The sequence below is a fragment of the Palaemon carinicauda genome, chromosome 4 (genome assembly GCF_036898095.1).
Source record: "Palaemon carinicauda isolate YSFRI2023 chromosome 4, ASM3689809v2, whole genome shotgun sequence".
Taxonomy (NCBI): Eukaryota; Metazoa; Arthropoda; class Malacostraca; order Decapoda; family Palaemonidae; genus Palaemon; species Palaemon carinicauda.
In genome coordinates, this window is record NC_090728.1 from 92,808,312 (window position 1) to 92,834,689 (window position 26,378).

A 26,378-nucleotide genomic window follows, 5' to 3' on the forward strand; every position below is an offset into this window, starting at 1 on the left:
TACACTAACAAAGTATCGCTTATACCATTTCTTAACTTATTCAAACCGTCTATACAGTTGATATTAGATAAGCACCAATGTGTTATAACCTATCAAATTTTTTTGTTTATTACATTTAAAACAACACACACTCTCTCTCTCTCTCTCTCTCTCTCTCTCTCTCTCTCTCTCTCATAATTAAAACAACACACACACTCACACTCTCTCTCTCTCTCTCTCTCTCTCTCTCTCTCTCTCTCTCTGTGTTATACAATACTTACATATACTGTAGATGAAGAAACTAAAATTAGTTTTCTTAGTGTCAATTAAATACGAAACGAAAAAATTATGCCGAGTCTACATCCATTTCAATCGTAGCTAAAAATACGGCATCCGATTTCATCAGCAAACCACTATTTTTTGGGAAACCTCATTTTATTCTAGACTTATTCAAACCGTCTATACAGTTGATATTACATAAGCACCAATGTGTTATAACCTATCAATTTTTTTTGTTTATTACATTTAAAACAACACACACTCTCTCTCTCTCTCTCTCTCTCTCTCTCTCTCTCTCTCTGTGGGTGACTTTTCACTACCTCCCATTCCTTACCTCTCTCTATCTCTCAAACAAATGATATCTCTGTTGCTCCTCAGAGTTTCATTTATATTGAAAATCAATCATGATTCAATTTTCCTTACTTTCTCCAATCTTGCACCATCGGTCACATCGCGGTATTTTCGAAATTTCCGGAAACTCCGCGATATATGTATATACATGCGTTATGAAAAAAATCCGCGAAGTGGTGAATCCGCGATGGTCGAACCGCGAAGTAGCCCATTACTTTTCATACTATATACACATGACATGTGGTTTGGCCTAGAAAACAAGCTTGTTGCATATGCAGATGATGCTACTCTCTTTGCATCAATTCCATCCCCTGAATGTAGATCTAGGGTTGGTGAATCCCTTAATAGAGATTTAGCTAGAATTAGTGCATGGTGCAAATTATGGGGTATGAAGTTGAATCCTAACAAAACTCAAAGTATGATTGTAAGTAGGTCAAGGACAGTGGCTCCTCAACATCCGGATCTCAGTATTGATAATGTTTCTTTAAATATGTATGACTCTTTCAAAATTTTAGGTGTGATTCTCGACAGTAAATTTACTTTTGAGAAACATATAAGGTCTGTGTCTTCTTCAATTGCACAAAAAATACGCTTATTGAGAAAGTCTTTCAAGATTTTCGGTGATCAATCTATTCTGAAGAAGTGTTTTAATTCTTTCATTCTACCTTGTTTTGAGTATTGTTCTCCTGTCTGGTCTTCAGCTGCTGATTCTCATCTTAATTTGTTGGACAGAAACTTACGGTCTATTAAATTTCTTATTCCTGATCTAGATATTAATCTCTGGCACCGTCGTTCAATTAGTTCATTATGTATGTTGCATAAGATTTTTCACAACTCTGACCATCCTTTACATTCAGATCTCCCTGGACAATTCTATCCTGTTCGTAATACTAGGCAGGCAGTTAATTCTAATAGCCAGGCCTTCTCCATCACGAGGCTCAATACTACGCAGTACTCTAGAAGTTTTATTCCAGCTGTGACCAAGTTGTGGAATGATCTTCCTAATCGGGTGGTTGAATCAGTAGAACTTCAAAAGTTCAAAGTTGGAGCAAATGCTTTTTTGTTGACCAGGCGGACATAGTCTTTTTATAGTTTATTTATGACATATTTGTTTTTGATGTTGTTGATAGTTTATTATATGACATGTCTGTTTTGACGTTGTTTCTTATTTTAGAATGATTTATTGTTAATTTGTTCTCTTCATTTATTTATTTCCTTATTTCCTTTCCTCACTGGGCTATTTTTCCCTGTTGGAGCCCCTGGGCTTATAGCATCTTGCTTATCCAACTAGGGTTGTAGCTTGGATAGTAATAATAATAATAATAATAGCGAGGGATCACTGTATATATATATATATATATATAATAAATATATATGTATATATATGTGTGTGTGGATATATATATATATATATATATATACAGAGAGAGAGAGAGAGAGAGAGAGAGAGAGAAAAAGAGTGTTCGTATCGAGAGAGAGAGAGAGTATTCGTATCATCATCATCATCATCTCCTCCTACGCCCATTGACGCAAAGGCCTCGATTAGATTTCGCCAGTCCTCTATATCTTTAGTTTTTAATTCAATACTTCTTCATTCATCATCATCTGATTTCATACTTCATAGTCCTCAGCCATGTAGGCCTGGGTCTTCCTACTCTTCTAGTACCCTGTGGAGCCCAGTTAAATGTTTGGTGAACTAATATCTCTTGGGGAGTGAAAAGACCATGCCAAAACAATCTCCATAAACTTCTGATTCTGAATTTAATTTCTTTGATAGGAACTTATGGTCTATTAAATTTCTTATTCCTGATCCAGATATTATTATCTGGCACTGTCGTTCAATTAGTTTGTTATGCATGTTACGTAAGATATTTCATAATTCTGACCATCCTTTACATTTGGATCCTTCGGACAGTACCATTTTGTGCGTAATACTAGCTGTACAGTTAATTCTAATAATCAGGCCTTCTCCATCATGAGGCTCAATACTACACAGTAATCTAGATGTTTTATTCCAGCTGTGACCAAGTTGTGGAATAATCTCCCTAATCAGGTAGTTGAATCAGTAGAGCTTGAAAAGTTCAAACTTGCAGCAAATGTTTTTATGTTGAACAGGCTGCCATAAGTCTTTTTATAGTTTATATACTACTGCTAGAGAGTTATTAGGTCCTTTGACTGGCCAGACAGAACTACATTGGATTCCTCTCTTGTTACAGCTCATTTTGTCTTTGCCTACATATACACTGAATAGTCTTGCTTATTCTTGCCACATTCTCCCCTGTCCTCATACACCTGTCAACACTGATATTACCAAACCATTCTTCTTTACTCAATGGGTTAACTATTGCAATATGATTATTCAGTGCCTACTTTCCTCTTGGTAAGGGTAGAAGACACACTTTATCTATGGTAAGTAGCTCTTCCTAGGAGAATGGCACTCCAAAGTCAAACCATTGTACTCTGGACTTGGGTAGTGCCATAGCTTCTGTATCATGTCCTTCCACTTTCTTGGATTAGAGTTCTCTTGCTTGGGGGTACGCTTGGGCATGCTGTTCTATCTTCTCTTCCTCTTGCTTTTTGAAATTTTTATAGTTTGTATGTGAAAGATCTAATTTAATGTTGTGACTGTTCTTGAAATATTTTATTTTGTTTATTATTCTATTGTAGTTTATTTATATAATTGTTTCATTTCCTCACTGGGCTATTTTTTCCTTGTGGGAGCCCTTGGGCTTATAGCATCTTGCTTTTCCAACTTGGGTTATAGCCTAGTGTGTAATGATAATATATAAAAGATGTTTTAATGTTCTTAAAATATTTTATTTTAATTAATAGTTTATTTATTCTCTTATTTCCTTCCCTCACTGGGCTATTTTTCCCTGTTGGACCCCTTGGGCTTATAGCTTCCTGCTTTTCCAACTAGGGCTGTAGCTTAGCTAATAATAATGATAATAATCCTGTCCTGCCATTTAACTCCCAATATTCTTTTGAGGGTTTTGTTCTCAAATCTACTAAATTTGTTGAAATTCATATGATAACTAATTCAGTAATAATAGCTATAAACAAACTGTATGAAAACTATATCCTATAACATATCAGTAATGAGGTAATATTCATTATGAAATAACCTTGAGATCAGCTGGTGACTACCAAAATTAAAACAAAAGTAATTGTTGATTATTGAAATTCTCCCAAAATAGAAAAATAGAATACAAACATGCTTTAATAAGTCACAATTAAACACAATAATATCTAAAGAATATGACGACTTAATAATGATCTCCTCAGATCAACTCTGTAATCCTAGCCATTCTCTCTTTTGCAAAAAGGAGGAAATGTTATCTTTCAGCAGTTCACCTCGAGGGGGTTCGCAACGTGACCGAAGCTTTAAAAATTATCTTCCCGTACACACATACGCACACAGAAAGAAAGAGAGAATGTGTTCATATGATGAATGATAATAATTGCTATAAACAAACTGCATGGAAACTATGATATCCTATAACATATTGGTGCTGATAAAATATTCAATGTGAAGATATTTTGAGTTAAGATATCATATAAATGATACGCCTTGTTATTCTTATGTGGGCAGTCTCTCGATACGGTAGTGGGACCTTGAGATCACGTGATCACAACCAAGATAAACAAAATAAAGTAGTAATTGTTGAATGTTTAAATGATTCCGAACTGGAAAAATAGAATAAAGAATTATTTAATAAATCATATAATATCCTATAAACCAAGAGAATGAAATAATGATACACGAAGTAAATATTAATAAAACATGACTTATATGATAATAGTATCATAATATGGCATAATCAATCTATGGAAACCACTTTTTTACGTCCAGATCTTGTTACGATGCATCTCTAGGTCCCCATGTTGGTTATAAGTCGATAACTAGCTGTATTCAATCCATGGCCCTGATAATTACTTGAAATCTCCATTTCTCCAAATCAAGTGTAAAATTATCTTGACTCTACGAGGATGTAATAGGACACATTGAAGCAAATATTGCTGAGTTGGATGGATAAATGGATAATAGTTGCTACAAATCAAATGAAAATAATCTAGTAGCGAACGATTTAATTTGTACCATGAAGGACAAGTTACGATTGGTCTGCAGTAATGCAGTTGCCATTTTCAAACTACAAGTTAAGACCTTGTGTATACTGTACAGTATTAGTAACATATATTTTGAAACTGATGCTCTACTAGACTGTTTATAGGTAGATTCAACAATAAAAACAGTATATATATCTCATTCAAATTTTATTAATTTTTATATTTATGATGTCAGATTTCATTAGAGAAGCATTCATGCATAGTTGTGGTAGATATTGGAACCAAATATGGAAATAATTAATTTTGTCACTCTTGAGCAACAGTTTCATCACTAAGTAAGTGGCAGATTTTTTTAGGAGAGGTAATCTCTTGTGATTTTGAAAGACCAAAAACATTTAACTTTTACCATGGAAATTATTTATATTGTTCCTTTTTTTCTTTAACAGGAGAAATAATAATACTCAGTCAAAAAGAAGTGTTGCTGCTAAGAAAACAAATATTAGTAATACACAACCATCTCAAAGTAAGGGCGTACAGAACCCACAACCATCTCAAAGTAAGGGCGTACAGAACACACAAGGCCGCTTCCATGGTAACGTTAAGAATGATGGGGCTACAGGAGAATTCAGTGGTATGAACTATCCTCACACCAAGGAAATGTTGAAGGTATTGTTAATTTTCTGATAAGTAGAATACAGTATATTTAGGAGCATTACGATTATGGTGTATTGATCATTGGATGATTATACTGTACTTTGCTCTTGACTTTTTATAAGAAGTTAATATTTTAAGGTTGTATGACAATTTGGAGATCATTTTTATTTTTACTAACTATACAAACCTGAGTCCTTTACAGTACATAGTATATATTATCAGTGAAGCTGGAGTATGCGGATTTTAAACTTTTATAATGAAGTGTAAACAGGTGGCTGGGAGCAGGGAAAAATACAAATTAATTCCAAATTTATCATTTGTATCAGCACAAATACAAACCTTTGTCCTTTACATAAAAGACTCATTCTTAGATGGGAGGAAGTCCCTATTCCAACTAGCTGAGTAACTATTTCGGGCTACCAAAACTTGGACCTTTGTAAGTGGTGTATAGTTAATGTTTCTTACACCTTGTGCACCAATGGTTTGACAACACTAGCTGGCCCACTTAATGTGCAATACAGAGTACAGAGTAGGAAATGTGTGTGTTAACCTTGGGACATACAGTATATATATATATATATATATATATATATATATATATATATATATATATATATATATATATATATATATATATATGTATATATATATATATATATATATATATATATATATATATATATATATATATATATATATATATATATATATATATATATTATATATATATATATATATATATATATATATATATATATATATATATATATATATATACACACATATATATATATATATATATATATATATATATACATATATATATATATATATATGTATATGGCGAATTTGAAGTGGAGCCGTTATCAAGGTTACCCGGTGGATCCCCTCCGAGTACTACTACGGCGTAACTATTTCCTTTAATAGTAGCCAATTAAGCACGGTGTTCTCCCACGTTGCTCTCAGTTTTGTTACTGTTTTCAAGGTATATTACTATGCAATCACCAGCATCTTCATCCTCTGGAAAGTTAAGTGTTTAATCTTTCCTGTGTATAAATCATTGGCTTCCTTCTCACAGTTAAATTAGCATAATTTAGGTGTGTTAAGCGGAGCAGAGCCAGTGCCGGAGGCGGCCATTTTGGGACCGCTGTCGTACGTCATAAATGCTTTATTTAGGTGTACGACGTTCCCGGTATTTAGCTATAAAGAAATTCTAGCTATTTAGACAAAATTATACTAGTATATATATATATATATACCAAAGGCACTTCCCCCAATTTTGGGGGGTAGCCGACATCAACAAAGAAACAAAACAAAAAGGGGACCTCTACTCTCTACGTTCCTTCAGCCTAACCAGGGACTCAACCGAGTTCAGCTGGTACTGCTAGGGTGCCACAGCCCAACCTCCCACATTATCCACCACAGATGAAGCTTCATAATGCTGAATCCCCTACTGCTGCTACCTCCGCGGTCATCTAAGGCACCGGAGGAAGCAGCAGGGCCTACCGGAACTGCGTCACAATCGCTCGCCATTCATTCCTATTTCTAGCACGCTCTCTTGCCTCGCTCACATCTATCCTCCTATCACCCAGAGCTTTCTTCACACCGTCCATCCACCCAAACCTTGGCCTTCCTCTTGTACTTCTCCCATCAACTCTTGCATTCATCACCTTCTTTAGCAGACAACCATTTTCCATTCTCTCAACATGGCCAAACCACCTCAACACATTCATATCCACTCTAGCCGCTAACTCATTTCTTACACCCGTTCTCTCCCTCACCACTTCGTTCCTAACCCTATCTACTCGAGATAAACCAGCCATACTCCTTAGACACTTCATCTCAAACACATTCAATTTCTGTCTCTCCATCACTTTCATTCCCCACAACTCCGATCCATACATCACAGTTCGTACAATCACTTTCTCATATAGAACTCTCTTTACATTCATGCCCAACCCTCTATTTTTTACTACTCCCTTAACTGCCCCCAACACTTTGCAACCTTCATTCACTCTCTGACGTACATCTGCTTCCACTCCACCATTTGCTGCAACAACAGACCCCAAGTACTTAAACTGATCCACCTCCTCAAGTAACTCTCCATTCAACATGACATTCAACCTTGCACCACCTTCCCTTCTCGTACATCTCATAACCTTACTCTTACCCACATTAACTCTCAACTTCCTTCTCTCACACACCCTTCCAAATTCTGTCACTAGTCGGTCAAGCTTCTCTTCTGTGTCTGCTACCAGTACAGTATCATCCGCAAACAACAACTGATTTACCTCCCATTCATGGTCATTCTCGCCTACCAGTTTTAATCCTCGTCCAAGCACTCGAGCATTCACTTCTCTCACCGCTCCATCAACATACAAGTTAAACAACCACGGCGACATCACACATCCCTGTCTCAGCCCCACTCTCACCGGAAACCAATCACTCACTTCATTTCCTATTCTAACACATGCTTTACTACCTTTGTAGAAACTTTTCACTGCTTGCAACAACCTTCCACCAATTCCATATAACCTCATCACATTCCACATTGCTTCCCTATCAACTCTCATATGCTTTCACCAGATCCATAAACGCAACATACACCTCCTTACATTTTGCTAAATATTTCTCGCATATCTGCCTAACTGTAAAAATCTGATTCATACAACCCCTACCTCTTCTAAAACCACCCTGTACTTCCAAGATTGCATTCCCTGTTTTATCCTTAATCCTATTAATCATTACTCTACCATATTATACTAGTGAAGATAAGATTTACACATGTAATATTTCCTCTTCTGATAAAACGTTTCGATCGTATACGATAGGGCCTCAGTGGTACTAGCGTAGCCGAGATCCTGACTACTTTAGTTACGTTATCCCCGTTTAACCTCCCGTATCGTTTTATTAATTCGGTCGGAGATATAAATATCTCCTAGAATTATACTATCATAATTCGATACTCTTCTCTTTTAGAGAAATGAGGATAAACCCTTCTTTCCCCCTGAGTGCTGCTAACCCAGGCGACAACCTTATCTTTTGTCATTGCCATTGAGTAGTGTACTCTGACTTGACTGAGATAGTGTTTTCTGTCGATCCTCTTTGCCGGTGAGTATCCCGGCTTTGAAATACGATAGTAACTCAGGATATTCTGTCTTGTTGGCGGCAACGCTACCGTTCGGGGATTAGTTATTCCCCTGCCGGTTACATCGTTGCCGACACAGGAAGCCGGGCTTCCCTAGTCCTCAACCGAAAGTGGGTAGCACAACTGCCGCCACCTTTCTCCCTTGTGGACTAGAAGACATGTCTTATATCCGGCAATGTCGCAGGCTAGGGAATCGTTATTCAAAGAGATAGCTGTATCGTTCTGTCTCAAGAGGGGAAGACATCCTACAGTAGTGTCGATGGCCATATTTGAGTAAATCAATATTTGTTTGGGCATTAGAAGTGACCCTTTTTGGGTTCATCATGATACTCATCTGTTGACAGAACAAGAGAAGATTGCTACCTCCTATTCTGTACTCCAATAGCCTCGCTGCCGGTTGAACTTGAAGGCCATCCCATTTGAAAATCAGTTGTTGATAAGCCTTCTGGCCATAAACAGTTTGATCTCTCTTTTGAATTTTCAATACCATATTTTTGCACAGAAAAAGCTTTCATTCTTCAGTGTTTCTTGGGTCTTGTTTAACAACCAATTACCTTTGTTGTTGGTTTAATGATATCCTTGTTTGGATTTTCATTGCTTAGGTGTAATTTTTTTGTAAACCAGTTGGATTTTCTTTTCATCATGAAATCTCTGGACAATTCTGCAATCCTCCCCTTTGAATCCAGTCAGTCGCTGTCCTTCATGTGGCATCCGGATGAGTTGTACTAATTGCATAGGATGGTGCGTTATTTAACTATGGTGACTTGTGTAAGTTTTGGTCCAATAGCAAAATGACTGCTTATGTTAACCATCAGAAGTCTTTGCAACACAAGAGGGCTCAAAAGGAGAAGAAAAGTCGTTAGCAAGTGATGAATTCCTTGATATGTGTACTATGGGGTCGGGTTCTTCTGCTTCTGGTACTGTTGATTCTGATCCTGAATTGCATTTTGTCCCTGCTCCTTCGCAACCAGTTTTTACACCTGTATAGTCTACTGAGTGCAATTCCTGTCTTATATCCCTTGAAGCTAATTGTGGTTAAAAGGTACCGGTAGTCTTTACAACTGAATTTAGACTTACATTTCTGTTTAGCAAATTGACAAAAAATCTTCAGTTTTCTTTTACTAGATCTAATAACTTCATGGATTCTCTTGCAGCTCCTTGTTATGTTCCTGTCGACTGTACCCAGGGTAAGGGTACGACAGATCCCCCACTTGTGAATCCCAACGTGGCCTAGGCCTAGGGCGGAGCAGGTCCGAGTAGGTGCTTTAAGATTCTTTACCTATTGATTCCCCACTTGATCCCGTAATAGTGCCGAAGGGCAGGGGGATCTTCAATGTCAGGTTGGTATCAGTGCTCAGTCTGGAGCGTTTTGGGCCGACGGCTTAATGGGTCGGGTTATGAAAAGGAAAATGATGATGTTGATATGTCTAGGAGCTCAGAGATTGTTGAATCTCTTTAACTAAAAACAGACCATTGAGTTTCATAGGTTGTTTGAAATGGTCTTGGGTTTTCTTTGTCTTTTTAGGCCTAAGGAATAGATCCTCGTTGCATCGTAAAAGGGTCTCCCCGGTCATTTGAGCCTTTGCATTATCCCTTTGCCCAAAGGTTTGTTAAGGTCCCGGTTGATATCCCGGCTAAAGTCTCCAAGGTGATTGGAGAAGGGAAGAAGTTTTCTTCTATCCTCAGGCACCCTAGGGGTGTCTACCAGGGGTGGCAGATGACACCTCTTTCTTTAAGCCTCCAAAGCGGAATCCAGAGTTTGCCTGGCTTTTAGGTAAGCCTTTGCTCTCTATTAGACCTCGGTTTCTGCTTCTCTATAGGATTTTGTAGTGATGGAGTCTGTCCTGAATTTGTTACAGGAGACTTATTCGTTCAATATACTGTATGGCTCATATGAGGTCAGTTGAAATACATTAAGGATTCCAGTTTTGTCCCTCCCGAGGCCCCCTTATTCGAAATATTCTGTTCCTTGTGGCGGGATGTTAACAAAAACAAACCCCCACACCTGTGATCACTCTGACAGACAAATTATCCCACAACACAAATTTTCCTCTTACTTTTACGTCAACTGGACTATTGCATGAAGGGAACAGTAAAACGAAACATATCCTTAAAACTATATTACTTACTTATTAAACAAAAAAAAAAAATCACATAAATTTAACACAGACAAAAATAACAACACACCATTTTTTTGCACAGAAAAAGCTTTCATTCTTCAGTGTTTCTTGGGTCTTGTTCAACAACCAATTACCTTTGTTGTTGGTTTAATGATATCCTTGTTTGGATATTCATTGCTTAGGTGTAATTTTTTTTGTAAACCAGTTGGATTTTTTTTTTCATCGTGAAATCTCTGGACAATTCTGCAATCCTCCCCTTTGAATCCAGTCAGGCGCTGTCCTTCATGTGGCATCCGGATGAGTTGTACTAATTGCATAGGATGGTGCGTTATTTAACTATGGTGACTCGTGTAAGTTTTGGTCCAATAGCAAAATGACTGCTTATGTTAACCATCAGAAGTCTTTGCAACACAAGAGGGCTCAAAAGGAGAAGAAAAGTCGTTAGCAAGTGATGAATTCCTTGATATGTGTACTATGGGGTCGGGTTCTTCTGCTTCTGGTACTGTTGATTCTGATCCTGAATTGCATTTTGTCCCTGCTCCTTCGCAACCAGTTTTTACACCTGTATAGTCTACTGAGTGCAATTCCTGTCTTATATCCCTTGAAGCTAATTGTGGTTAAAAGGTACCGGTAGTCTTTACAACTGAATTTAGACTTACATTTCTGTTTAGCAAATTGACAAAAAATCTTCAGTTTTCTTTTACTGGATCTAATAACTTCATGGATTCTCTTGCAGCTCCTTGTTATGTTCCTGTCGACTGTACCCAGGGTAAGGGTACGACAGATCCCCCCACTTGTGAATACCAACATGGCCTAGGCCTAGGGCGGAGCAGGTCCGAGTAGGTGCTTGAAGATTCTTTACCTATTGATTCCCCACTTGATCCCGTAATAGTGCCGAAGGGCAGGGGGATCTTCAATGTCAGGTTGGTGTCAGTGCTCAGTCTGGAGCGTTTTGGGCCGACGGCTTAATGGGTCGGGTTATGAAAAGGAAAATGATGATGTTGATATGTCTAGGAGCTCAGAGATTGTTGAATCTCTTTAACTAAAAACAGACCATTGAGTTTCATAGGTTGTTTGAAATGGTCTTGGGTTTTCTTTGTCTTTTTAGGCCTAAGGAATAGATCCTCGTTGCATCGTAAAAGGGTCTCCCCGGTCATTTGAGCCTTTGCATTATCCCTTTGCCCAAAGGTTTGTTAAGGTCCCGGTTGATATCCCGGCTAAAGTCTCCAGAAGGGAGGAGTTTTCTTCTATCCTCAGGCACCGTAGGGGTGTCTACCAGGGGTGGCAGATGACGCCTCTTTCTTTAAGCCTCCAAAGCGGAATCCAGAGTTTGTCTGGCTTTTAGGTAAGCCTTTGCTCTCTATTAGACATCGATTTCTGCTTCTCTATAGGATTTTGTGGTGATGGAGTCTGTCCTGAATTTGTTACAGGAGACTTATTCCTTCAATATACTGTATGGCTCATATGAGGTCAGTTGAAGTACATTAAGGATTCCAGTTTTGTCCCTCCCGAGGCCCCCTTATTCGAAATATTCTGTTCCTTGTGGCGGAATGTTAACAAAAACAAACCCCCACACCTGTGATCACTCTGACAGACAAATTATCCCACAACACAAATTTTCCCCTTACTTTTACGTCAACTGGACTATTGCATGAAGGGAACAGTAAAACGAAACATATCCTTAAAACTATATTACTTACTTATTAAACAAACAAAAAAAGTCACACATAAATTTAACACAGACAAAAATAACAACACACAAAAATATACAGTATATATCGGTATGTTAGGGTATCGAGAACTTGCCAATAATCGGAAAAACAATATCCTTTTTTCTGGGTCGACCTGTGACGCCCGGTGAAAAGTCCTTCTTTCTACCTTTTCTGATATAAATCTTCCAAATATACCAGAGAAAAATAAAAGCATGGAATGCAGAGGTTACTACCCTCGCGCGAGCACCTCGTGAGTGTCGTGTATACATCAGGGGCGTGTGAAAACCACTATTCACAGGCTGTCTTCCAATTAGATAACTCCTTCATCAAAGGGAAGGGCCGTAACAAAGACCCCAGAAACCACACTTGTACCACGCCACCGTCACCCACACGAATGCCTTCTAGGTCATCCTTCTGTTTTGGACTTGCCCGCTAAGTCGTAAATTGTTTTGCTCGGTGTTTTCGCAAGTGATTGTCGTTAATTCAACATGACTGACGCTGCTACTTCACCTTTACCAATGTTAAGTACCATAGTTTGTTTTGACAGTTTATTTCAGTACCGGGCATTTGTTCTTTTTCCAGTAATGTGGATTTTAGTTTGGGAAGCGGTTGGCCTGCCTCAGTATCGGCAGACATTTTGGTTTTGTATACCCAACACCGTCAATCCACACACAGTACCAAAGGCACACTTAAGACTAAAATAAATTACTTAGCACTGAAACACCAATCATATTCTGTAACCCAGCAAAAAAAAAAAGTAAAGCAATGCCAAAAAAAGAGAAAAATCTTATTTCACACAGGCAACAGTCCTTGTTGGCCCTACCGCCACTGGCCAACAATATCATACAGCCAATTCGACTGTGCAATCTTATGCACTGGTTATCATCATCATCATCATCATCATCATCATCATCAAGGAAAAAATCTAATTACAGCCGAATCATCAACGCTCAAAATTCTATATACAGTATCCGCAGTTTAATCCTACATTCATTGTACGGTCCGGGTCATCATCAGCAAGGTATTCATATCTATACAGCTGGCAAGCCACACCTTTAAGGCCAAAATTAAACTCCAAGGAGTCTAAAGGAGTAGTCTTAATACAATCTAATATAGGCCAGGTCAGCAACTATCAATCCACAAAAAAATCTCTCCAAAGGAGGAATTACGGCCTGCAATAAAAAAAGAAAAACGCTTACGAACACTCCTAGCTAACTACACTATCGCACTATAATCAAAGATAAATAATAAACTTTCTATCATTCATGATCACGCCTAACAAATATAAATGAAAACAGTACTCACGCTAATACAAATAAATCACTTCCAAGCCAGCTGGTCGATGAACAAAAAAACACAACCGACTCCTGCTACAGTCAAATAGAAAAATGCTTTTGTCCAAGACATTCATTACCGCCCTAACCTAGCTAAAAATGTAAACAAACAACCTCAATTATACCAACAGTCTTTCCCACTACAAACAATCATTACGCTAATATCTCTCTCTCTCTCTCTCTCTCTCTCTCTCTCTCTCTCTCTCTCTCTCTCTCTCTCTCTCTCTCTTTTTTTTTTTTGGCAAAACTAAAACAAATGAAATGAAATTAATCCTCCACAGCCTTTGTTCGTCAGAACTCCCTTGCGTCTAGCATGCAGACTTTCCTTCTCCTTGAGGTGTCAATTATATGTTCCTCTTCCTCCAGTTTCAGAGGGATAGTGGGCCTGATTGTTGGCTACAACACCTTTCAACGAGCCCCTGTTTGATAGAACTGTCCTTTCGCATGGTTTTATACACGTACTAGGGCGATGTCACTACCGAAGCCCAAAGGGCCTTATTTCAAGCTTTTGTCTCGGGGCTTCCTTCCCTTTGTCCACATGGGAAGTGTAAGGCAGGTGCAGGAGGTAGACAGTTGACTTCAATTCAGTCTTGCCTTGTTGCCATCAGTTCTCCTTTGACTGGTGCCACAGCTCCCTCGTTTGGCGGCTTTCCCAACAAATGAGGGAGAGATTCTTGGCATGTCGCCAGAGAGAAGGAAAAGGGACAGTGAAAGTTCGTCTGCTTGGAGAATGCTGTAGGGACTTATCTCTCTCACCATTGGTCTGATTAGTAGGAGAGATGGGTGGATGAGTGGGTAGTGGATGTCTGGAGGGATGGTTACCAGGCCTTCTCCCTTGCGTGAGCTTGTCTCCTAATTTATTGGCAACCTCTATCCTTGAGTCCTTTGTTAAGACATGACAGGTCATCAGACTGGAGACTTAGCTGTCACCTTCCCCAACAGTAGAGATAGATTATCTGGAGTTTAGGTTTAGGATGCCATACTCTTTTGTTGGATTAATAAGGCTTCGTAAGATGCGGTTGGGTGATGGGTAAGATTAACTTATATTTAAATTGAATTTATGTTTGAATATATTATGTATAGTATTTCAGTGTGACAGAGGTTAAGCATTCATCTCCTATCAGTGCCCCGTCTGTTTGCAACAGTTGCCTTGTAAGGCAATATATGATTTGCTGGTCTGTACTGGTGACTTGAGCTGCAATGTTGATATAACCCTCATGTCTCCTGACACTGAACTAAGTGGTCAGTCCAGGAGCTCATTCTGTGGGAATGAGTCATTTCCTACCAGTGTCCCTTCTGCTTGGCAACAGTCGCTTTGTGGATAAGGTGACATGTGGTATGCCGGGCGGTGCTGGTGTCAGGAGACCTGTGGGTATGTCAATGCAACCTGACACAGAACTAAGTGACCAGTTCAGGCGCTCATCACATGAAATGAGTTGTCTCTTACCAATGTCCCTTCCGCTTGGCGACAATTGCCTTGTAGCTAAGGAGATTGGTGGTATACTGGTCAGTGCTGGCGACTTGGGCTGCATTGTCATAGCCCCCATGTTTTCTAACACCAAACCAAGTGGTCAATTCAGACACTCATTCATTCCAGGGTAATGAGTCATCTCTTTCCTCTCCCTTCTGCTTAGCAACAGTCACCTTGCAAGTAAGGCTACGCAGGTTATGTGCGTCTGTCCTGGTGACCTATAACATGCTGTCATTTCCCTCCTTGTCGTCTGACCCAGATCCAGCGCCAGTCTAAGCGCTTATTCTTGGAAATGATTTGCCCTCTAAGCATCTGACTAAGCACTCTTTCTGTGGGTGTGCTCTACATCCTTCCATTCCCACTTCTTGGTGACAACTGTTTTGTGAAGATGGTAGCGTGTGGTACACTTGTCTGTGTCAGCAATTTGGGCAATACAGTATTGTCAAATTCCTCCAATGTCTCTTGCAACTCAACCATTGGTCAATTGAGACTCATGTTACATGATCGTCACTTCCCTCTCAAGTCCAGGCACTCTCTGAGGCATGACACACCTCCTACTGTACTCTATGGCCCTCTTCTCTTGAGGTCAGTTCATGATAGTCAGGCAGCATTTAGTGAGGGTACCCCCCCTTATCGATGGCTGGAACCAGACACTTGTGCCGTTGATCTCCAGGGGTCCTGGCTGCGTCCAGGGACCGGTCGTCTGAGAGAGAAGTCATGTCATATTAGTCCTCTCTAACCCCAAGAGGGAAGGTAAGCTACGACAGCTACTTTTCTTTTAATGCCAGGCACGTCAGGCAGGTATCAATTGATAGCACTAGGTCTTTTATGAGGTTTATAAAGGAAGATTATTTTTCTTTTTCATTACCTAACAAACTTATTTCATCAGAGTCACTTCTACGCATTAAGCTCGCCTCAGCTTCTCTTGCGAGAACAGGTTCGGCTCTGGTCTCCATCACCAGTTATTGTGTCCTCTCTCTCTCTAGGCTTTGTTTTTGCTCGGGGAAGGTGGAGCCAGGGGACGTGGGCTCCTTAGGTCACCATGAGAAGTTACGATTGCTTTCCCTTCCCCTGAAGTGATTGTCTTCTCAAGTTTCTTGTTTGGCGACAGGGTGCCCGTCCCTCTCTGGTCATTTTCTCCCGGTATCAGGTCGTCGCTCCAGTCAGGGAAATTTAGGATGTCTACCAATGGTGAGGTTTGGACTTGGGTTTGTTCTCCACTTTTGAATTGGTTTTGTTGCCAAACACCTAGCAGACTGACCTTTAATTCTCCTTTGCTGTTATTTTTCACTGTACGTTTTGGACAGATGGGAATTGTTCAGGTTTAAAATCTGTATTTTTTTGCTTTGTTCTTTGATTCTCCTATTCTGTTCCAAAAGGTGGAAATTCTTGCAGATCCCTCCTCCATGTAAATGGGGTAATTGGACTGACAAATAATACTAAGGTAATGTTTATTTTTATAGATGCAGCATGCAATTTACATAATAATAATGATAATAATAATTACCTCTATAATTTAGCTAGTTCCACCCATCTTCCCACATCTGGTATTACATAACTGACGAGAAAGGTGAGCGAACTCTTGGTTCAGTTGATTGTTGCCAACTAGGGTTGTGGTGCCTGATGTGGTAACGTCCCTGACTGGTGAACACCAGCCTGGGGTTAGAGTCCCACTCAAACTCGTTAGTTTCGTTGGTCGCTGCAACCTCACCATCCTTGTGATCTAAGGATGGGGGAGTTTGGGGGAGCCTATAGGTCTGTCTGCCGAGTCTTCAGCAGCCATTGCGTGTCCCTCCTTGGTCCTAGCTTGGGTGGAGAGGGAGCTTGGGTGCTGATTATATGTATATATGGTCAATCTCTAGGGCAGTGTCCTGCTCAATATGGCAATGTCACTGTCCCTTGCCTCTACCATTCATGAGGGGCCTTTAAGTCTTTAAGCTAGGGGCAGAATATGAGGTAGCAGGGTTGCCAATGTGGTTAAATATTGGGTGGGTTTAGGGATTTAGGGCTAGCTAAATTTTATTGGTAAGTATCAGTAATACAGTATTGATCTTATGAAATTTCATGATATTATAAGAATCCCATATTTCTAAACAAACCCTGTTAGTTAACCTCTGTCTCACCGGGCCACATTTCTTTTGGTGGCTTTGTAGGAAAATCAGCAACCTGCAATCTCTGGACTCCTAGCTTGAACCCTGCTCACAGGAAGTGGGTTATGGGGACCTATAGGTCTATATAATATATCATTAGCAGTCAATGCTTGCTACCACATTATCCTAGTATGGTTAGGGAGAGGCTAATGTGCTGATGATACATGTATACATTATCTCCAGGACATTGTGCTACAGAGCAATGACTTGTTCCTTTCCTCTGCTGCACTTGAGTTACCTTAAAGCCATCTGGAATTGATTCTTGCAATGTAGAGAGAAAGCCTTTCTTATTATTCTCTCTCATCTTATTTCTTTACCTTGGTTTCCAATGGATTTTTAGTGTAGAAATTTGCCTTTCTCTACCTCAGTACGCTGGTACACAACTTCCTGACTAGGTCAGATGTGACGACTCAGTAGCCTCCATTCCCTTCTTTCAAGCCTCCTTTTGTGCCATTACAACTACCAATTCTTAACTAGCCCACAGCTTCCTTGATTCCTGAGGCATCTTAAGGAATAATACAGTACCATTAACCTGCTGTATTTTTTCAATTTCATTAAAAAGTAATGCTGTTAATTCAGCAGCAAATGGGGTCAATAATCAGCTTATCCTATGGTGACCTGCATGAAGCACAGGATCTTCCCTTGCAGTTGGTAATCTATAAGGTGTGTCTGTTTATCTTCCTCTATCAGGGTCGACTATAACAGCTGTTCCTTTCTCATAGGTCTTTTGGGGGTAGTCACCAACTTTGGAAGACATTATGCTGCCTAAAGAGTGTGACTGTTAATACAGCAGCATTTACCTTGATTTGAGCACTTGAAGGGAAAGTCTATCTCCTCCTGGCAGAGGGCATACAAAAATCTGGTTCAAGATACTTTTCCTCTGAACTTTGAAATATTGTTAAAGCTGATTCTTTCAGTTGACGTGTCTACAGTGAACCCTCGTTTATCACGGTAGATAGGTTCCAGTCGCGGCCGCGATAGGTGAAAATCCGCGAAGTAGTGACACCATATTTACCTATTTATTCAACATGTATATTCAGACTTTTAAAACCTTCCCTTGTACGTAGTACTGTTAACAAACTACCCTTTAATGTACAGAACACTTAATGCATGTACTACAGTACCCTAAACTAAAACAGGCACAAATATTAAAGGTGATTTTATATCATGCATTTCCTAAACATGCTAAAAAGCATGATAAAAAATGGCAACCAATGTTTTGTTTACATTTATCTCTGATCATAATGTAGAAACAAACTGGAGGTAGAGCTTTGCTTATTACCCAGACATATTTCCCATACTTTTCCCTTAGAACTACATCACATCTTCCTACTTTAGATATATAGATATATATATATATATATATATATATATATATATATATATATATATATATATATATATATATGTATATATATATATATATATATATATATATATATATATATATATATATATATATATATATATGTGTGTGTGTGTGTGTGTGTGTGTGTGTATATATATATATATATATATATATATATATATATATTTATATGTATACACATATACATACCTACATATATACATAAATACATGCATACATATATATATATATATATATATATATATTACTGTATATATATGGGTTATGGAAAAAATCCGCGAAGTGGTGAATCCGCGATGGTCGAACCGCGAAGTAGCGAGGGTTCACTGTATACTAACTCCCTAGGATATGCCATTGCAGCTGCTCCAGAGCTAATGATTATGATGATGATTGTTCTTATAGTGCTTGAAGGAGATGTTCCCCTAGCAGGTTCCATAAAGAATGTTGAATGCTCTTTAAAAATGGGACTGAAAAGTGATGTTTCACTGAACTCAAATTACTTTTGCAAAAGCATCTGGTATGCATCTTCTGAAGGGACATCGACCAGTTCCCCACTAGTAGATTTATCACAGGAATTGGCCTTATCACTCTTTGAGTGGTGTTTTTCTTTCCCCTTTGAGGGGAGAGAAGATTCCTTTATTTACTATGATTCATTTAGCTCCCACTACCCCATATCAAATAGTAACACAGTGTCAAACTTTTCAGATGTTATCTTCATGGTTTATTATAGTCACCTTCTGTTTCTAAAAAAAGTAAATTTTAACCAGGTTTCTTTTGTGATTTATTCAAATGATGAGCCCATTGAGGATATAGTTATGGGATGAGTTTTTTTTTTGTTGAAGGTCTTGAATTTTAAAGAAATAGATCGCAAAGAGATGTTGATGGGCACCATAGTGATTATAGAAATGTGATATCTGGTGTTCCTTAGGGTAGTGTTCTTGGCCCATTACTTTTCATATGTACACATAACATGTGGTTCAGCCTAGAAAACTAACTTGTTGCATATGCAGATGATGCTACACTCTTTTCATCAATTCCATTTCCTGAATGTAGGTCTCGGTTGCTGAGTCCCATAATAGAGATCTAGTCAAAATTAGTGCATGGTGCAAATTATTGGGCATGAAGTTGAATCCTAACAAATCTCAAAGTATGATTGTAAGTAGGTCAGGGACAGTGCTTCCTCAACATCAGATCTCAGCATTGATAATGTTTCTTTAACTCTGTATATGACTTTTAAAATTTTAGGTGTGATTCTCGACAGCAAATTTACATTTGAGAAACACATTAGGTCTGTGTCTTCTTCAATTGCACAAAAAATTGGCTTATTGAGAAAACGGATTTTGAGCGAAGCGAAAAATCTATTTTTGGGTGAGATGGCCATGTTGTCCTGATGAAAGGTTCCTATAGGTAGCTTTCTAAGGGATATTTGGCTACAGTGATATTCCCAAAGAATTGACCTTTAGGTCTCCAGAATTCTAATTCCTGGCGTGAATATCCTTAAAATTTCTCTTAAGGATATCGCATAATATCAGGGGACGTAAATCTTGATACGACACATAGCAATCTTCACCCCAAATAGCGTTTTTGTTTCGAGGGGGAAGAGTGGCGATAAACAGAAGGGGAGCCGTTATCAAGGTTGCCCTTCCTCCCGAACTACTACTAGTATCCAAGATGGCTCTCATTCCTTGTAGCATTGAGCATGGTGCTACAGATATAGTAGTTTCGGGAGGGATCTTGCCTAAGCCTTTTCTATGGAAAAGGAGGGCGGGTCCATCAGGACGACATGGCCATATCACCCAAAAATAGATTTTTCGCTTCGCTCAAAATCCGTTTTTTGGGCTCAAGCCATGTCGTCCTGATGGAAGTTTACCAGAGAATTACTAGAAAGTATTGTATCTGTGGATTTTCATAGGTGCCTTAACCTTGGGACAATTTTTCTATGGTCATCCGGACCATTGAGACAAATGACGTTACTGTTATCCGTCATTACCACTAATCATAGACAATGTTAGTGCTTCCTGCTCCCTGCAGGGAAGAGTCATACTAGACAGTAGAAAATGGGTCTCAAGGTTTGCATATATTGTATGAACAAACATAAGTATCAACTAGATATAAAAAAGTCTCACGGTTTGTATATGTTGTCGGAACAACTAGTATCAACTATATCCATTGTTTGTAAGCATACAATATGAGGTTTACTTAGTTAAATAAGTAAGAGAACTGGCATATTTATTGTGCTAATTGCAGGGCGAAATAAGACGCAATTACACTCTAGTAGACATTTATTTTGAATAAATGACCAAATGGAATAACGAGTGTAACGTGTTAAGGGAATTATACGTACAGTACAACGTATACAGAAAATATTTTTCTCCCTGGAAGAGAAGAAATGATGAGTGCCACTCTAAATTTGAAAATTTTTGATAAAATTTTCTAATATAATTTTCTGTAAATGTTGTATACTATCAACACTGTGTACTATGTACACATGGCACAAGTGTTATCTGTATAATTCCACACCTGAGATTTTGAACAGTCTTAGTGTCACTATGGTGACACCCACTTAAAAGGTATCGCACTGGAAGTATCAACATCTTTTCACCCTAATTGATAATCCCAATCAATTAACTGTTCATCGCAGCACTAGACAACAGGTTTTAGTACACTACCTGCCGCCACCACGTAATGCTTCAGTTCGTGGATTTGATTTGCGTAGTGTTTGTAGAACACTCCGGATGACTTCCATCCAGTATATGAGTGAAGATGCTCAAAGTCCATATACTGAAAAAAGTTCAGTGATGAAGCAATTTTTCTCGGATCATGACCTGCGGGTGTACTGTCAGAATCCGCTCTGCGAATGAAGTAGGTGAGTTTCGCCCCCGGTTGTTTTAGGGATAAGTTTGATCCTGAAGTTTCTCCTTTGAAGAGCTGTTCTCCCCTGAAGTCTGAAGTTCTACGAAGATAGACCTTTAGACACTCTATTGGACACAGAGACACATCTTCCTTCAGAGGGCAGATTCTCCAGGGACCCCATCTTTTAGTGGGTAGCTTGTTCTTGGCGATTAAGGTTGGATCAGGAAAGAGATTCAGTTCTCCCACTTCTGTGAACTGAATGTGGCCCTCATTTCTTGATAGGGCTACTATTTCACTAACTCTAGCCCCTGAGGCTATAGCGAACAGGAACATAACCTTCTGGGTTAGAACCTTGAGACAACAATCTTCATTGTTCACAGATGAAGCATAATGTAGGACCTTGTCCAAGGACCATGAAATGGGCTTCGGAGGAGCTGCAGGCCTAAGTCTAGTGCATGCCTTTGGGATCTTGTTAAAGATTTCGTTCGTCAGGTTCACTTGAAAAGCGTATAGAAGAGGTCTAGTCAGGGCTGACTTGCACGTATATATCGTGTTGGCTGCCAGACCTTGTTTATGAAGGTGGATTATGAAGGACAGACAGAAGTCTATTGAAATTTCTTTCGGTCCTTTTGTTTTAACAAAAGCAACCCACTTTTTCCAAGACGATTCATATTGTCTTCTAGTTGACTTAGACTTGTATTCTTCTAAGAAGTCTATACTGCCTTTTGAAATCTCAAATCTTTTCTTAACCGCTAAAGCGAGAAAATCATGAGATGAAGGTTTTGGGTTCTCTGTGATGAAGCGAAGACAGTCGACTTCTGAACCCGTTGAGATAGTGCTGGGTTAGGTAAAAGAACCGGCCTCAGCCTCAGTTCCATCACTAGAGGGAACCAGTTGTTCTTGGGCCACTTGGGGGCCACTAGAGCTCCCGTTCCCTGGAAGGATCTCAGCTTGTTGAGGACCTTCAGCAGGAGATTGGATGGAAGGAAAAGGAAAATCTGGGTCCATTCGTTCCAACCTAGGGACATGGCGTCCGTTGTCTCCTCTATCGTATGAGGCTATATGTCGAGGTAGTTTCTTGATGTCGTTCGTCACGAAGAGGTCGATCTGCAGTTCCGGGACTTGTTCCAAGATGGAGGAGAATGAGTCTGCGTCTGGGGACCATTCTAACTCTATCGGCTTGAGCCTGGATAGAATGTCCGCTGTCACATTGCGGAATCTTTGTAAGTGATCTGCTGATAAGTGCCATCTCTCTAGACAAAGGATGGCTAATATCACATGGTTGATATGGGACGATCTCGAGCCTTGTCGGTTCAGACATCTCACTATCACATCGCTGTCCAAGGTCAGCTTGATGTGGACTGATCTGCGAGGGGAGAGTTTTCCCAATGTCAAGAGGACTGCCATGGCTTCCAAAATGTTGATGAGAAAGGCCTTGAACAGAGATGACCAAGTCCCTTGGACTTTCCTTTGATGGGAGTGAACTCCCCATTCTTCCGTCGAGGCATCCATGTGGATGGTCATCGACGGCAGAGGTGGTTGCAAGGGCACGGTCCTCATTAGGCTCTTGGCCTTCGACCACGGGTTGAGAAGTGATCGTAGTAAGGCCAGTATCGGTAATTTTAGATCTCTTTGAGCGTTTGATGCGTATCTTCTCCAGACTCCTGACGCATCTTTCAGCTGCAAACTGGAGAGCGCCCAGTACTCTTTCCTGTTGGTGTCTAGTCTCTTGACAAACCCTGCGATCTCCATCCTCTTACCTGAGGGAATGGAAAGACGATGTGACCTCAGGTTCCAATGGATTTCCAGCCATTGAAACCCTTGAGCTGGAGAGAGTCGAGACTTCTTGAAGTTGATCTTGCATCCCGGATGTTCCAGGAACGGAGTCACTTCTTTGGATGCTTGCAGACAAGTCGTTTCGGATGCTGCCCACACCAGCCAGTCGTCCAGGTACGCTGGTACCTGAACACCTTGTAGGCGTAGTTGTTGCGCGACTGCGTCTGCAAGTTTCATGAAGATATTTGGGTCTATTTCATGAAGATACTTGGGGCTATGTTTAGTCCGAAGGGTATGGTTCTGAGAACATACTTTATCTTCTGTAACTTGAATCCTAGGAAGGAAGAGAGGGGGCGACTGACTAGAAGGTGCCAATAGGCATCTGCCAGGTCTATCGAGACGTTGAACGCCCCTTTTTGTAACAGGGTCCTTACGTGTTGAAGGATTAACATCATGAACTTGCTGTTTTCTATGAACTTGTTGAATGGCGACAAGTTCAGAATGACTCTGAATTTGTCTGAGTCCTTCTTGGGAACACAAAACAACCTTCCCTGGAATTTGATGGACTTTGCTTTCCTTATAACCTGTATGCTCAAGAGCTCTAGGGTATATTCTTCTAATGTGATTGCAGGGGTGGAGTGTTGGAAGAATTGAGGAAATGATGGTGGAGACTTGTTCTGTATCCATCTTAGTCCAATCTTGATTAGGCCGTGGGCCCAAGGATCGAAGGTCCAACGATCCTGAAAATGTTGGAGCCTCCCTCCTACCGGAAGCATCTCCTTGCTTCGATTGACCGGAGGGTTTACCTCCTCGACCGCGTCCTCCCCTACCTCTTGAGGGATGTCTAGAGGAGTTCCATCTGGATCCTTTACCTTTCAACCGAAAGGTAGTGGTCTGCCTCTCAAACCCGGGGTTGAATGCTGGTGACTGGGCAACCAGCTGTTGAGGCACCACTTTGAAGGTGGTCTGTGTTTGGGCCACCACCTGGGGCACCTCGGTCATGGTGACTGTGGGATGTTGTTGCGCAGGCTGAGGGGAAAGTCTAGACTTCTTTGTCTTCCTTTTAGGTTGGGGACCTGCATCCGGGGAAGACATCCTCTTTGAAGAGATGCCCCACTTCTGGAGAAGGTTCCTATTCTCCGTGATGGCTTTCTCAACTACCGCTTTGACTACTTCGTTCGGGAAGAGGTTTTTACCCCAGATGTTAGAAGATATCAGCTTCCTGGGTTCATGTTTCACTGTTGCAGCAGCGAACACAAACTCCCTACAGGCTCTCCTAGCCTTCAAGAAAGCATACAGGTCCTTTCCTAGGGTGGGGTACTTCTTTGGCCTGCACACATCTCTATGCAGTTTTGTAGGGATAAAGATGCTGCAAGTCTCTCCTTCGTCTCTTGTTCCTTGCGCAAGAGAAAGTCAGAAAGTTTAGGGAGATTCTCACTAAACTGTCGTCCAGTGATTTCTGCATCCAGTTTCCCTACTGAGGAGGTTAGGTGGACTTCCTTCCATTCCTTCTCTTGCATGGGCAAGGCTAACGACAGAGGCCTGCACTCCTCTAGTGCAGGGCATGGTTTGCCGGCCTCCACTGCCTTGGCAACAGATTTAAATGCCTTTAACGTAAAGGGGAAGGCTATTGAAGCAAGAGCAAGAAAGATATGGTGTGTTTTGCTCAAGGTGGACGCTTTCAAAACTGAATAGCACGCCTTTTTCAGGCTACTTGACAAGAGAGCCTGTGCCTTATCGTGGTCGAAAACCATGACCTCCTTCGGTTCGGTCTCCTCTTTTGGCATTGATTCATGCTTCAGTCAAATGAAGCAATCAGGGTAAGCGTTAATGCTTGGCCAAAACTGGATGTCGTCTAAGGGGACGGCTCCCATCTTCTCCGAGATGTAGAGTTTGCCATTAGTAATCGGCATAAACTCCGCGTACCTCCAGGGATTGGTTTTGGAGCAGGCTGGGAGGTCTTGGACTCTGGGTCACTTGTATGACCCTCGGAAGGCAGTAAGTGGAGCTTCACAGAGCTCTCTCTCGAATCTCGCTTCCCTTGCTTCGCCTTGCTTGCGAATGTTCTCCATTAAAGCCATAAGATGGGCCAGTGCCTGGCTCATGTTGTCCAATGGAGGGGTAGAAGCTGAAGATGTAGAGGGGAACAGCTCAGTGCCGGCACAGACGGAAGAAACTCCGACTCGACATCATCATCTTGCGGAGGTAGAGTAGACTTCTCCTCGGGATCATCCTTTAATAGATCCTTTTCAGTGTTCGTAGACACTTCAGACATCCTTTCCTCCTGGTGGATGTTCATTCTTTGCAACGCCTCACTGACATCCGTCTCAATGGCAATCTGGACGCAGGGAGGTCCGGGTTGTGCTTGGGGCACAACAATGTCACTACCCGCTTTCGGGAACAGCAAGTTACGCATACTATCGTTAGTTAGCTATGGTCCCGGAGAGTTCTTCTGGAACCCTCTTACCCACTTGCGCAGCTTTTCTCAAGCCACATCCCTTGACTCGGTTGACTTGGGGTCGTCGAAACCTTCAGTCACCAAGGTCCGGCAGATATTGCAGACTTGGGTTCCCAGTATTGCCGGGTTTCGGTAATGATGGTGCAGGGGCATGAGACCTGCACGATTTGTGACCGTAGAAGTTCCTACTCCTATGGTTGCAGAAGATCACATCGCATTTCATCTGGGGTTCCTCCTGTAAAGAAAGGAAAATTAAATGAGTATGCAATTGTTTATCTCACATGATAAACAGATATGCAAAATATTAATATTTTAACAATTATAGCTTAGGATAGTAAGATAGAAAGAAATTAGGAAAGACACATACTGTACTTGTGTATCCTTTCCAGCCAATTGGTGTGACCTCCCCCCAATATTAAGGATGTAGAGTTTCCTTTATCAGGGCAAACTCAAAAGAGAAGGGTTCTAACTTCTAGGGATAGAAAAAGTGTACACTGCCACTGACGCTTCTTAAATTATTTAATATTGTGGGGTAAGTAGTAACTGATTTCTAATCAGAGTATTGAAGGAATTCTATTCTTTCAATATAGGATTGGTCTCAGCAAAATACTGTACAAGGATACACAAGGTATGTTGGAAGTAACTACTGTATAATA

At 40.3% G+C, this 26,378-nt stretch overlaps 1 protein-coding gene across 1 annotated transcript in view; it reads left to right on the top strand.

Annotated features, from left to right (window-relative positions):
• The window catches only part of LOC137640061 (recQ-like DNA helicase Blm), a 394,741-nt gene that overhangs the window by 210,504 nt on the left and 157,859 nt on the right, over positions 1–26,378 (top strand). The window contains exon 11 of the mRNA XM_068372487.1: positions 5,124–5,343. Within this exon, the coding sequence (XP_068228588.1) occupies positions 5,124–5,343 (220 nt within the window). The remainder of the gene's footprint in view (positions 1–5,123; positions 5,344–26,378) is intronic.